This window comes from Petaurus breviceps, unplaced genomic scaffold (assembly GCF_028583685.1).
Source record: "Petaurus breviceps papuanus isolate PSGF00001 unplaced genomic scaffold, PetGlider_PUasm1.0 37, whole genome shotgun sequence".
Lineage (NCBI taxonomy): Eukaryota > Metazoa > Chordata > Mammalia > Diprotodontia > Petauridae > Petaurus > Petaurus breviceps.
The window spans coordinates 7,541,383-7,557,156 of NW_027186296.1; the positions used below are offsets into that span (position 1 = coordinate 7,541,383).

The window sequence follows — 15,774 nt, forward strand, 5'->3', positions numbered from 1 at the left end:
GGTATGGGAAAAAGTTAAATGAAATATAAATAATGTTTTGAGGTTCTGTGCCCTCATTTCCCCCTCCTTCCACCAAACAGTTTCAAGATTAGGATGCTTGCGGGAGAGTTTCTTATAATTAATTCCCTCCTGGCCCAAATCCTAGCTCTGTCTCTTCCCACCTGTATGACCCTGGGACAAGTCACCTAACTTCCCTGGATCTCAGTTCCTCCTCAGTAAAATAAGGGAGTTGGATTAGATGGTATCTGAGGTCCCTATCAATTCTAAATCTATGATCCTGTCTGTGATCATTTCACCCAGGTGGGCCAGCAAATTGGTAATGCAGCAGACAAAATTTGGGACTTGGGATAAGCAAGTCCTTGAGTTCAAATCTAGCCTTAGGCCCTTGACTAACATTGTGACCTGGAGGCAAGTCACTTAAATTCTCTTTTTCTTTCCATTTACCCACATCTATAAGTGGGGAGAATAAATAATAATACTTACCTATCATAGCTGCTTTGAGCATAAAGGAAGATAATCAGAAAAGTGCTTTGAGAGGCTTAAAACATCATATAAATTCTAGCTGATAAATATTAATGACACTATAGCTATATGAGAATGGCCTGCATTATAGCCAGAACAATGACTGCTTTTGTGTACATGCTACTGTTGTACAATGAGGTTGTCTATTCTTTGTTAAAATTATTCACTCTATTTTATTCTAGGGAGAACCAAAGGATTCCAGGGATTCTCCTCAGTCTAGTAATGGAGATACCCTAGGAGAACTCAGGACAGCAAATCTGCTATTAGTGTGTTTACGTTCAGAAGAAGAGAGACACTCCTGGCAGCTAGGTGATAATGTCTGAATGTTATGCACTGGATCTCAAAAATCCACCTCCAGGATTCAACAGATGGTTCAAGGGGTGGGTCCAGGAGCACTCATGTTTCTCTTATAGAAATTACATCAAATAATAATTTACAGGTGAGACACTTCATCAGTGCCTTTTCTCAATTCCATATTGCTCTTATTTCAACTTTTCCAGGGGCAAGCAGGCTCATCTAAGGAGGCCAGAGGAATTTTCCACTAATCTCAGCCACAAAAGAGATCCACAGAACCAAGAGATAAAAAAAGCCTTCCTCTCAAGGTACTAAAAAAAGTGCATATCTCTCTATTCCCATCAAGGAGATGGGAAAGGTTGGAGCCTTTCAATTCTTCCTATCAAACATTGTGGGGCCAACTACTAGAATCCAGAAGATGAATTTCCTAGGCTAATTGTTTCTACTGCCCCCTCCTTATTTGTACCTTCACCATAAGTGGGCCAAATATAACAAAATTTGCTTGCTAATAAAATTCACATAGGGTTGAATTGTAGGGTTGAGATTGTCAGTGCTTCATTTAGTTCAGATTTCTAAGGTCCTTTCAAGATCTCATGTTTTGTGATTCTATCATACTAAACATATAGCAACTAGATTGGTATGTTATCCAGAAGAAAACAAAAAGAAAGATGATGCCAAGATTCTGGATTCTAATTCCCAGTTGAGGTCTGCAAGTCTGGACTTCTGCTTTCTATTTCTGGCTTCATAATTGGTAGCCCTAAGGTTGAGTTAAGTCTCCCTGAATCTTTTTTAGTTTACAAAGTACAAACTAGAATTCCTGCTTAGAAAGATGAATCATAGCAGTTAGGTCTGAGAAGCTTAGACACTATTTTTCTTTTCGTGATTCTTCTTTATACTGAGAATCAGCAGTAACAATGAACCCAGATCTTTATTTCATCGTAGCTCACATATTCTTCCTTGTTTTTTCTTTCTTTCTCCCTTTTGTTCTTCCTTTCTTTCATTCAAAGGGGGCAGCTAGCTGGCACAGAGGATAGCGTGCTGGAACAAGAGTCAGGAAGACGTGAATTGAAATCCATTTTCAGACATTTAAACACCTGTTTGACCCTCAGAGTTTGTTCTTGTGGTTTGTCCTTCATTCTAGAATAGGACCATAACATCTGGAAGATGATGACATGACTTGCAAATGAATTGGATTTGAGTAAGAGGGCTGTACAAAGTCACCAGCCTCATTTTCTGCTCCAGAGTCATCTGGGTCCAGTGGTCAGATATAAATCAGAAGGACTGGAAATTGCCCAGGATGCAGTGGGAGATCTTGGCCTTTTTAAGCAAAGATCTTTCTTAGGTCTTACTTTGAGAGAGGCAACTCCCATTCACTGAATGATCCTGTTTAAGAAGAGAATCAAATGATGGCCTTGTAAAATCAAACTGGAAGGGAAAGATGTCAGGGTTGCTGACCAAAAGAGAAACAATTACTATTTACATTCACTCTGAACCAGAAGGGCCCAAAAAGTAACCATTAAGTGGAGCTTTGGCTGGGATCTATTACCCATCAATCATAGTCCAAGTAAATTGGGTTTAAGGCATGGTCTTTAAGAAAGAAATCTAGCCATTACACCCCAAGATAATTAGGTCATTTAACCTCTGTCTGCCTCAGTTCCCTCAGTATAAAATGGGGATAATAGTAGAATCAGGAGACAGGTAGGTGTGTTCAGTGGGTAGAACTCTGACCCTGGAGTCAGGAAGACCTGAGTTCAAATTTGGCCGCACATATTTACATTTTGGAGGGCAGTTGGGGTTAAGTGACTTGCCTAAAGTCACACATCTAGTAAGTGTGTCAAATGTCTAAGGCCAAATTTGAACTCAGGTCCTCTTGACTCCAAGGCCAGTGCTACATTCACTGAGTCACCTAGCTGCCCCAGCCTCACATATTTACTACCTGTGTAATCCTGGGCAAGTCATTTAGCCTTTATTTGCCTTAATCCAGGGCAGAAAGAAATAGGAAACCACTACAGTTTTTTTTTCCCCAAGAAAAACTTGTGGACCCTGTGGTCCACAGGGTCACAAAGATCTCTGGAGAGACATGACTGAATGACTGAACAATAACAATGATTTCCCTTCCTCTTAGATTTATTAAAATCAAGTGAGATAATATTCATAAAGGACTTAGCACAGTGTCTGGAACACAGTAGGTGATTAATACATGCTCATTCTCTTCCCCCATTCCACCACTACCCCCATTTATTTAGCATTTATTTCTATGCAAAGGTGGTGTGACATAGGGACTGAAAGCCAACCTTGAAGCCCGTAAGAACAGGGTTCAAGTTCTGCCTTTGACATACCTGATTCTGACACTGGGAAAAGCAATGAATATTTCAGTCCTCCAGGCAACTCTCTCAGAGTATAGAGCACTACCTAATCACTCCACCTCTTTTTCAATATACTGTCTGTTCCCAATAAAATTTGCAGAAAGGAGTTTGAATGAGCATAGAAATGTTGGGTGTGTTTTAGGAGATACTGGGTATACAATTAGAGAGGTGACCATGACATAGACTAGGTTTATATCAATATATGTGAAAAAGGTGTTTAATAAATTATATTCTCATTAATCACAAAAAAATAATAAAAAACTAAAGAAAATGAATAAAATGTGTATACCTTGAATTTAATGGTGTCAGTTAGCAGTTGATAAGCCTAGTAAGAGGAAGTTGAGGCAAAGAAGGGCTTGACATTCAGTAGGAATTTCCTAAGCATCAGACTTGTCCATAAGTGGAAGGGACAGACCCAGAAGGGAAGAAGAGGAGATTCCCATTTGCCTTGTACATTGTGACAAGGATTCTTGTTCACACACGGAATAGATTCCATGGCTTTTTCGGTCCCTTTCAACTCTGAAATTATGTCACACATGACATTTGCCTCTAGGGAGGCTCAAGTGACTGCTGGAGACACAACATTTACACATAACAAACTCATTGAGACTATTCACTAGAAGGTATGATTGTAGAGGCTTAAATAAAGAATCAAATGAAAAAAATTATATCCCAAAGGCCAATAGATCAAGAATTACTAGATAGACAAATCCCTTGATTCATGTTTTTAAAAAATTTTTATTATAAATTTTGTTTTTATTATAACCATAACAATCATCAAGCAACCTGAATATTTCAAATTTCAATGAAGAACAAAAAAACAATTATATGAAACTCTGTTTTTGTTACTTATAGCTTAACGTTTTTTTAATCTTCATTCCAGGGACAAATGGCAAGTTTTACACATATGCCAGAGGTATAGGTTTTAATGAGATACAGCACAGCATAGTGCACAAAGAGTCATTATTGGAGCCAGAAAGACTGAGGTTTGACTCTTGTCTCTGCCTCACACTAGCCATTTAACTAACCCTGGAAGTTACTTAAACTCTCTGTCCCAAGCAAGTTTCTAAGACTGTAAATTAAAAGGCAGGTGCCAATCTGCTTTAGTAGAAGGAATTCCCTCATAAAAACGTCTTTATCCTAATGAAATCACAGGACCAGCCCCATCCCTGTCCCACAAGTTCTAATATAAGGAGCAAACAAAAAGCACATACATAATATTCCTTTGTTCTGTCCACAGTAGGCTAAGATGTGAGGGGATGGGAATGGAAGATTTGGTTGGGTAGAAACGGGTATTTACTGAGATTTCTATTCTGGCACAGAGAAACGGTTAGCTTTTGAAATTCTCTTTCAAAGGTGGAGCTAAGATGGCAGAATAGAAGCACAAACTTGGTGTGGGCTCCCCTCCAATCACTTCCAATACATTTTTTTAAATGACTCTAAACAAACTTTAGAGCTACAGAGGCCACAAAGAGACAAAGAGAAGAAGCCCAGCAGGCTGACTGGAAGGATCTATCACACCAGGCTGGGAGCAGAGTGCAGCCCCACATGACCCACATGGTTCCTGGCCCCAGGGCAGCCCTGACCAGCTGTGGGCAGGGAGCAGACTTCAGGAGAGAGAATCACCAGCAGCTGTGGTGGTTTCCAGAATTATCAATCCATAAATGTAAAAAAGAAAGTAAGAGGTCCCTGTGGAACTTTGTGGGAACAGGGAGACCAAGAGTGTGTTCCGGCCCCTTCCCCCTGGGTGAGAGGTGGAGGAGGCACAGATGCTTTCAGCTGCCATTGCCTGGCTGTCTCAGGAGCTCCTGGCTTGCAGATTGCAGGGGGACCAAATGACCATTCGGAGGGTAATCATTCTTGTTTTAACCTGCTTGGATCTGTATCACAGTCTTGGGTGGTGGTCTTTGGATATGTGGTCAGTGAACCAGAGCTTATGTTGTCTGTAGAGAGGGCACCCAACTAAAAGCTCCAGCAGCTGTGAAAACCCCAGCAATTTGGGATGGAGCTCTCTCCATTCTGGAAGCAGAGTTCTACTGTGGCAAAGCACTCAAAAGTCGAGTAATTAACTATCAAGATGAGCAAACCCAGGAAATGTAACCAAACCACAGATTCCTTTTTTGGGGTCAAAAAGGATCAAGGCATGGAGCTGGAGGAAGACAGCAAAGTCAGAACTCCTGCATCAAAAGCACCCAAGAAAAATATGAACAGTTTACAGGCCTTGGAGGAGCTAAAGAAGGATTTTGAAAATCAAGTAAGAGAAGTAGAGGAAAAATTGGGAAGAGAAATGAGAATGATGCAAAAAAATCATGAAAAGTGAGTCAACAGCCTGTTAAAGGAGACCCAAAAATCAACTGAAGAATATAACACCTTAAAAAATAGACTAACTCAAATGACAAAAGAAGCTCAAAAAGCCAGTGAGAACAATGCCTTAAAAAGTCAAATTTGCCAGATGGAAAAGGAATTTCAAAAACTCACTGAAGAGAATAATTCCTTCAAAATTAGATTGGAGCAAATGGAAGCTAATGATTGTATGAGATCAAGATACTATAAAAACAGATCTAAACAAATGAAAAGATAGAAGGCAATGTGAAATATCTCATTGGAAAAACCACTCACCTAGAAAATAGATCCAAGAGAGATAACTTTAAAATTATTGGACTACATGAAATCCATGATCAAAAAAAGAGCCCAGACACCATTTTTCAAGAAATTATCAAGCAAAATTGCCTTGATATTCTAGAACCAGAGGGCAAAATAGAAATTGAAAGAATTCACCAATTACCTCTTGAAAAAGATCCCAAAAAGAAAACTCCTAGAAATAGTATAGCCAAATTCCAGAGTTCCCAGGTCAAGGAGAAAATACTGCAAGAAGGCAGGAAGAAACAATTTGAGCATTGTGGAAACACAATCAGGATAACACAAGACCTAGCAGCTTCTACGGTAAGGGATCAAAAGGCTTGGAATATGATATTCTGGAGGTCAAAGGAGCTAGGACTAAAACCAAGAATTACCTACCCAGCAAAACTGAGTATAATACTCTACAGGGGAAAAAATATCATCATTCAATGAAATAGAGGATTTTCAAGTATTCTTGATGAAAAAAACAGGGCTGAACAGAAAATTTAACTTTCAAATACAAGAAGCAAAAGAAGCATGAGAAGGTAAACAGGAAAAAGAAACCTCCTAAGGAACTTACTAAAGTTGAACTATCTACATTCCTACATGGAAAAACAATCATTGTAACACATAAGGCTATTCTCAGTATGAGTATAGCTAAAGGGAATATATGTATATGTATACATACATGTATGTATGTATAGGAGGGTGTATGTGTATATAAATATATATGTGGATGTGGGCATAGGTATGTTCATGTATAGATAGAGGGCACAGAATGAGTTGAATATGAAGAGATGATATCTAAAAAATAAAATTAAGAGGTGAGAGAGGAATTTATTGGGAGGAGGAAGGAGAAGATAGATTAGCGTAAATTATCTCATATAAAAGAGAGAAGAGAAAACTGTTATAATGGAGGGGAAGAACAGTAAGGTGAAAGGTAATGGAACAACCTTATTCTCATTGAATTTGGCTTAAGGAAGGAATAAATTGGGTATCTTACTCTCACGCTAAATTGGGTATCTTACCCTACAGGAAAATAGGGGGGTAGGGGATAGGAATGGGGATGATAGAAGGAAGGACAGATTGGGGGAGAGAGTAGTTAGCAGCAAACATTTTTGAAAAGGGATAGGGTCAAAGGAGGAAATGGAATAAGTGGGGGGTGGGATAGGATGAAGGGAAATATAGTTGGTCTTTCACAATATAACAACTATGGAAATGATTTGGTTAACGTACAACCTATATTGAATTGCTTGTCTTCCCAGTGGGGGTGAGTGAGGATGGAGGAAGTGAAAAAAAATCTGGAATTCAAAGTTTTAAAAAACAAATGTTTTAAAAATGTGTTTTTGACATGCAACTGGGAAATAAAATGTACAAGCACTGGGGTATAAAGGTCCATCTTGCCCTGCTAGAAAGTTTGAATCTCAAAATCTTATGGATATGAATGTTGAGAACTAAAAATAAATAAATTTTTTAAAAAAGAAATTATGAGGAGGATGTTCTCAGAAAAAAAAACTGGAAAGATTTACATGAACTAATGCAAAGTGAAGTGTACTGCCTAGAAGGTAACAGCAATAGTGTAAGATGATTAGTTTTGAAATACAGCGATTCTCACCAATAAAATCCAAGGAAACTCTGAAAAAAAGATATTCTCTTTCATCATACCCTTCAGGACAAAATTATATGATATGTTTTCAATTAGGTGGGTTTAGAAAGATTGAATAATCAGCAACAGAGTACAGTCATAAAGTCTCAAAAAGAACTTGGAAAGAAGACTCTAGTGGAGTATACCAAGGATTTATCTCTCTCCATCTTCTGTTCAACATTTTTATTAGTTATCTGAATAAATTCCCATTCAATTCAATCCCAGAAAAAAGATATTAAAGGTCCTTTATTTGCGTACCAAGAAAAAAAAATTAATTCTCTTTGGTTTCATTCAGCTTGTGTTCATGTGGAGGGACAAAGACAAACTGATAAATACAGGTTATAAATAAAAGAGCATGAGATAATTTCAAAAGGGAGAGAACATTAGCACCCTCAGGGATAAGGAAGGCTTTGGTATACAAGGTGGCACCTGAACTGTGTCTGAAAGGAAATTATGACTTCCAAGAGGCAGAAGTGAAAAGAAAGGGTATACCAGATGTGAGACTCTTCAATTCTAGTGGTTCTATTCTGTCCATCTGGCACTGGAGATTTTTGTCCTTACACTTTGCATCTTTGCATTCTTGTATCCTGCATCTCTCTTTCTTAACAGTTGATCTGTTTTTTTTTTTTTATTCTTACTCTTGTATTCACTGAATGTAAGCAACTGGCAGTCTACCCCGTGCATTGGATCTTCTACTTCCTGGTCCAAAATCTTCACTTTAGATCTATCTTGTTATCTCTCTTGGGATAGCAGAAGATAAAAGATACCCCTTATCTGTTTTGGGAACCAAGAAATGACATTCTACTCCAAGAGATCGGTAATCAGAATAAGGGGACCCCTAACTCCCTCCAGTGATAGATATTGTAACCCAATCAGGTACTTTCATTTTTTGCTTTTTCTTTCTTTTTTTGTTTTTTTTTTTGAGGGGGAAATGAAGGTCAATTGGGGTAAAGCAATTTGCCCAAGGTCACATGGCTAGTAAGTGTTAAGTTTCTGAGAACAGATTGAAACTCAGGTCTTCCTGACTCCAGGGCCAGTGCTCTATTCTCTGTGCCACCTAGCTGCCCTGATTCTTTGCAATTCTTATCCATATCAAACCACGAATTTTAATAATTTATCCATGCTACATATTTAATGAGTGCCTTTTGTAAGGTGTTAGTAAGATACAAAACAATTACTCCAATAATGGAAACTAAAAGGCATTGGAAGAAAAATGAACACTGTAATTAACAACATCATTGGATCTCAGACCTGGAGAATTGATGAGGAAATGTATCTCCCTCCTTTTCTTGGAGAGACCAGGGACTACATCTATTTTCTAGCTACCTTCATGCCATTTTATCTTGCCAGACACATAGTTCCTGACCTAGGACTTTGCTTGCTCCTGATTCATGAGAGTACTCTATAACTACCTCAGCCCAGGTCGACCAAACTGCCTGCTGCTCTCCAAGCAACCTAAAATAATGCTGCTGACCATACCCATCAATTTCCATCTCTAGCTCTTAGAACAATAATAAAATTAATAATCAAAGTCACATGATCAAAAATGGAAGACTATATATGTATATGTATATATATATATATATATATATAGTTCAGTCCTTACCAACTGTCCAAAAATTGGAAAACAGTGACTTTCCATTACACATTATCTTGCAGTTCCAGAGGTAGGTTCACCAAACCCCACTACATTGTTTGGCATTAAGTATAGCACACTGCCCATGTATTCTCTGAGAATGGACTCCCATTACCTTGTTCTCCATTATGCTCAGCACATGGTAAAAGATTAAAAAGTTCTTACAGATCGATTTTAGGGAATTTCCCATAGTCATATAACAAGACATAGCAGCAGAATTCAAAAATAATCTCCCTGGAACCTGGTCAAGTACTCTATTATGCCACTGCTAATTGGGAAGGACAATTGCTCACCAAAGTTCAAATGGAATGAAATCAACTATGTGGCTGACATCCATTATATTTTGGGGGAAAATTCAAATCAAAAATGTCACTGAACGATAGCAGTTATGAAAAGTCAGGCTATTATAATGAAGGAAGGGGAAGCAGGTAGATTCCACAAATGAAGATCACATATTCATTTCCCTGAATAGAGAGAACATGTCCTCAGTGAAAAATTATCCTCAAACAGAAGAAACAACTCCTGAGATTTCCTACATATTTACTCTGACCCTGGTGCTTCATTAGTAAGATCCCAGAGGTAAAGGTAGTCAAAATACTGTGAAATGCAAGAGTATGGCATGAAGTAATGGAAATTGGGGAACTGTGGATCTTAGGAACATGGGAATGAATGATAATTGCTGATATGAAATATAAATTTGATCTGATACACGTAGGTCAAAACACTACAAGAGAACAGATTCCAAGAATTATCAGGTATGAAAAAAGTCAAATAAAATAATTTTTTTAATATTCTATGCACCCCCTTTCCCTTCCATCCACCAAACCATTTTCAGATTATGATGCCTGAGGAGGAGCTCCTTGTAACTCATTCCCTTCTTGCCAAAACCCTGGCTCTGTCATTTACCACATGTATGTCATTACTACAAGTCACCAAACTTCCCTGGGCCCAAGCTCCTCATCAGTAAAAGAAGGGAGTTTGACTGGATGGCCTTTGAGGTCCATTTCAATTCTAAATCTATGATCCTATGATCATTTCACCCAGGTGAGCCAGCAAGTTGGTAGTACAGCAGATAGACTTTTAGACTTGGAAATTCCCAGAGGTCAAATGTAGCTTTGGACCCTTAGCAGTATGGCCTGCTATTATTGTAAATAATAACACCTACCTCCTTTGGTTTTTCTGAGGATAAAATGAGATAACGTGGTAATGTGCATTGGAAGCTTTAAAGCACCATTTAAATCCTAGCTGATAATTACTGATGACACTATAGCTAACAGATGTTTTGCATCAAAGCCTGCATTATGACTGTTTTTTCTATGTGCAACTGTTGTAAAATGAGGATGTCTATTCTTTGTTAAAGTTCTTCACTCTTTGTACTTCTAGAGAAAACCAAAGAAATCCTGGGGATCTCCTCTGTCTAAGAATGGAGATACCAAAGGAGGACTAGGGGAAATTGAATCTGCTATTAGTATGTATGAGTACAGAAGAAGAGAGACATTCCTAGCAGCTAGGTGATAATGTCTGAATGTTATGAATTGAATCTCAAAAATCGACCTCCATGGGCTCAACAAGTGGTTCATGGGGTGAGTATGGGAGCACATATGTTTCTCTTATAGAAATTTCATCAAAAAATAATTTAAAGAGGATAATCTTCATCAATGTCTCTTCAGGAGCATTCTTACCATCTCAATTCCTTATTGCTCTTATCTCCATTTTTGCAGTGGCAAGCAGGTTCATTTGGAGAGGCTGGAGGAAATTTCCACTAATTGTACCCACAGAAGCAATCCACTGACCCAAGAGATAAAACAAGCCTTTCTCTCAAGGGTCTGAAAAACATGCATATCTCTCTAAATACTTAACTATTCCCACTAAGAAGACAGGGAAAGTTGGAGCCTTTCAATTATTCCTATCAAATACTGTGGAGCCAGCTACTAGAATCCAGAAGATTAATTTCCTAGGCTCATTCTTTCTTCTCCCCTCTCCTTATTTGTACCTTCACCATAAGTCTGACAGATGTAATAAAATTTGCTTGCTTATAAAATTCACATAGGGTTAAGTTTTAGGGCTGAGATTGTCAATGTTTCATTTTTTTAGTTATCTAAGGTCATTTCCAGCTCTATTTTTTGTATTCTATCATATTGACCAGGTCAGAGGACAAGATGCTCAAACTCAGAAGCTCCAGTTTCTAGACAAGAAGGTTTAATTTCTCTTCCTGGTTCCATGGATAATAATACTGTGATTATAGCAAGTAATAACCATGTTTACACTGCATAGGGCTCTTATTGTGGTGGGGAAGGGGACAGGAAATCACAAAAACCCTTCACTAGGAGAAGAGGCAAGGTACATCAACATATTTTGTGTATACTGTTATGCTAAAAAAAAGTTCTAGGAAAGGTTTCTTTCCCCACCTGGAAATGATCTATTAGCCCAGTAATTGTCTTCCTCAGATACTACACAAACACACACACACACACACACACACTCCACTAACATTCAATTACTATCTCAATTCCTTATTGCTCTTATCTCCACTTTTGCAGTGGCAAGCAGGTTCATCTGGAGAGTCTGGAGGAATTTTCCACTAATCTTACCCACAGAAGAGATCCACTGAACATAATATCTTTATATAGTATCTCCTCTATAAGTTACATAAATTTAAAATAAATCTATAGGAAATTTTTTCCACTGTGATGAAAATCATGTCAAATGAGTCATTAACTCTTTTCATTAAAAAAGTCTAATATTTAACATGATTTCAATATACTCTTCTCTCCAAAATAGTATCCTTCTATGATTACTCCAGATTGGAACAAGTACAGAATAGTACAACCCTTCCTCTCTAAAGACTTCATGGAGGACAAAAGGATCAATTTTGGTAAGTGAGCATGTTATCCAAAACAATCTAGTATTCTGCTCTAGATTTAATGTTAGATTAGAAGATATGTTTTATTACTTTGTTTTAAACAATGTTAAATACCAAAAACAACTAAACTTACTTTCATGACAACAATGGAATAAATTAACTGCAATATATAAATTATCTGAAATAACTTAGCAACCATTTGCTTGAAGATTCAAACTATTTCTCTTTCCCACTCCCTGGAGGTCTTCAAAGAGAGTCTGGCTGATCACTTGCTAGGTAGGTTATACTGGAAAGACTTTTAATGTCGATGTCATGGCCATCTTCGAAAAGAAATGACAAACAATAACAATGATAGAATAGGTTATACAAGATGAATACTGAGATCTCTTCCAACTCTCAAATTTGTGATTCTGTGATATATTCATTAGCCTACACCTGTCATTTTGCATGTTTATTGTCACCATGTACTTGGTTCCATGGGGTTCTCATTTATTTCTTTGTGTTATTTAATGAAAACCATTTCTGATGTTATTGTATTATACTGCTCACCCTTACAGATCTGGTCATTTCTATTTTTCTAACCTTCATGGAGGCAGGGACCAAGTCTTTGCTAATCTATATGTCTTCCTCAATACTAGAGTGCCTTACATACTGGAAGTGCTTAATAAATGTTTGGTAAATGAATTAGGGGTATATTCATGTAGACACTGGAGTGTTCATGATTATGGCACAGAAAAATGCGACCTACTTATTTGGGTTCATCAAAAAAATCTTCTTTCTCTTGTTTCATTTTTCAAGTAAAACAGGAGTGGGAATGTATGTGGTACTCAGGGAGGATGAGCAACTCTGATGTGAGGGCTTGCCAAGCCTTCTCCAGGGGGTCCACCTTCATCCAACTCTCACCTACAGCTCCAAGGAACTAGCATATACAGAGAACACACCCCAGTAAACCATCCCCATAGATGAGCTAAACCAGGTTGAGGGTAACTGACAGACTTTAAACATCTGTCAGTTAAAGGGATGTCTACTCCCAAAAGTGATGACTTTCTCTAGCATAATGGATGGAATGAGAACAATTTATTCCAGTGGCCATGAAGGAGGCTGAAGCAGGCATTGTAGAGCACTTAGAGGTTTGTCAGATAACAAAGACACCAAGGTCATTCATTGCATCATGGGCCATGAGTGTTCATCTTGACTTTTTTCCTGCCACTGGACTTCCAAAACCCTGGAAGAGAGAGTGAGGCTCATGACTTTGCACAACTCTGTCTCACTTAAATCCAATTCACAATCAAGTCAAAATGTAATCCCATCATGTCTTTGATCCTGTTCGAAAATGAGGGACAAAGAACAAAATAGGATTGAATTAGTCTTATCAAAAAAAATGAAAAGATATGACACTAGTTATGATGTCTAAAACAATAGTTACAGTATGGTTATCTCTACTTTTAACAAAATATTATGTATATGATTCACCTAGCTCATCTAAAATGTCATATAAGCATAATATTTATGTGCTTCACATTCAAAGATGGTGCTAACAGAAGGATTATACTGAATTTTAATGTAAGTAACACTGGCTACAAATATCAGAAAAAAACAAAAGTCACTGTGATTTCAACTTTAATATCTGACTTGCTTCCAACTAAGAAGAAATTGAGCACATTTAGAAACAGGGTCATACAGAATGAAACAATCTTTCTTTCAAACTAATTCTAGCACAGAACACTAGGCACGGTAGCAAGTCCTCCCAAACAGAAAGTGAGTAGGAAGAACTGTTTCACTATATGAGGGCACAACTATTTCCTTCTGCACTGAAGCTTCAATCAGCCAGAATATTTAAGGCGCAGAAGCAGTAATAAAATGAATAGTGTTACTGAGACTAGTCCCTATCAATATGTAAATAAAAATTATTTCCACGCAAAATAGAGAGTGAAGATTCTTAAGGCATTATTAATATTGAAGGACGGCAAGATTTGGGGTCAGAAGATTAGGGTTTGAATACTGGCTATGCTATTTTCTAGCAATCTAGTCTTGTACAAGTCACTTAAACCACTGTGCCTCAGTTTACTTGGTGGAAAAATAAGATCAGTGCATTAGATGGCACCAAAGGTGCCTTCTGGCTACAAATCTATGATTATGTAGACTCTGGGGTCTTAGGTTCCTGTGTGTATGTCCTTCTTTGTGTACAATAAATGTGTTCCACTGGTGCACCTACACTTTTGGAAAGACTGACAAGAGTGTGAGTATTAGATGTGTTCCCCCAGAATCCAAGCACAACTGGTACTTTTCAGGAATTAGTCTGTAACACCCTCCTCCCTTCAGATTAAGCAGAAACCTGTTTAATTCTGATGCTATTCCCTCTATTAACGTATGTACAATAGCAGCCAAGGACCGGACATCTAATTTCCTCTTAATATGCTTACTTGGAAACAACATAGTTTGGGCCATTTTTGTCTTCTCTTTTCCACAGTTTTGGAGCCTAACAGGTCAATCAAATACAGTGTGACTGAGTTTGTCCTACTGGGGTTTTCTGGTGACAGGGAAATGCAGAATCTCCTCTTCTCCTTGATCTTAGTGGTATACATCCTGACTTTGTTGGGGAATGGAGCCATTGTCTGTGCAGTGAAATGGGACAAGCAGCTCCACACACCCATGTACATCCTCTTGGGGAACTTTGCTTTCCTTGAAATATGGTATATTTCTTCTACTGTTCCCAACATGTTGACCAACTTTCTATCTGAGACCAAAACCATCTCCTTCTCTGGATGCTTCCTCCAGTTCTATTTTTTTTTCTCCCTGGGGAATACTGAGTGTTTCTTCCTATCAGTCATGGCATATGATCGGTACCTAGCCATTTGCCAACCACTACACTATCCCACCATCATGACAGGATGGTTTTGTACCACTCTGATATCTGCCTGTTGGGTGGGTGGATTCCTTTATTACCCTGTTCCTATTGTTCTTGTATCTCAGCAGCCCTTCTGTGGCCCTAACATCATTGATCACTTTGTCTGTGACCAAGGTCCATTACTTGAACTCATCTGTGTCCCTGCTCCTGTTATTAAACTCACCTGCTACACTCTCAACTCCATCATTGTCTTTGGATCCTTATTACCCATCCTTGGATCCTACACCCTGGTCCTCAGAGCCGTGTTGCGTGCTCCCTCTGCTGCTGGCCGGCATAAAGCCTTCTCCACATGTGGATCCCATCTGGTGGTCATATCTTTATTCTATGGCACTCTCATGGTGATGTATGTAAGCCCAACATCTGGAAATCCAGCTGAAATGCAGAAGGTAGTCACACTGATGTACTCAGTAGTAACTCCCTTCTTAAATCCCCTAATCTACAGTCTACGCAACAAGGATATGAAAAATGCCCTGAGAAAAGTCCTAGGAGGATGGAACGTTAGTCGAAGTTCATGAGAATTATTTGAAAGGTAAGATGACTATGATATTGCTCTCTGACTCTGCTTCAGTGCTTTGAAGGAGCTGAGATTTCATAACTCCTCTTCCACTGCAGATTGCAACCCACCCATGCCTTTTATGCTGTGTGATTTTTTTATCTCACAGTTCCATAAAGTCCCAATAGCGATTTTTAAAAATGAAAAGGACATATATGGACAAAAATAGTTATGCCAGCTCTTTTTCATGCAATAAAGAATTGGAAGTTGAGGGGACGCTCATCGGTTGGGGAATGGTTGAACAAGTTGTGATATTTGATTAGAATGGAATACTATTGTGTTATAAGAAATGATGATCACAATCCTTCAGGAACAACTGGAAAGGCTTACATGAACTGATGCAAACTGAAATGGGCAGAATGAGGAGA

General features: G+C 38.3%; 1 protein-coding gene across 1 annotated transcript; it reads left to right on the forward strand.

Moving 5' to 3' along the window:
* The first annotated feature begins 14,360 nt into the window (after positions 1-14,360).
* Positions 14,361-15,368, forward strand: LOC138168753 (olfactory receptor 11H6-like). The gene has a single exon (XM_069097612.1). It carries the CDS (start codon positions 14,361-14,363, stop codon positions 15,366-15,368), a length of 1,008 nt encoding a protein of 335 aa, XP_068953713.1.
* The last annotated feature ends 406 nt before the right edge of the window (positions 15,369-15,774 follow it).

Bases quoted from the DNA above. Each gene is read 5' to 3' on its own strand.
- LOC138168753 (XM_069097612.1), top strand. From the start codon at position 14,361: ATGCTTACTTGGAAACAACATAGTTTGGGCCATTTTTGTCTTCTCTTT.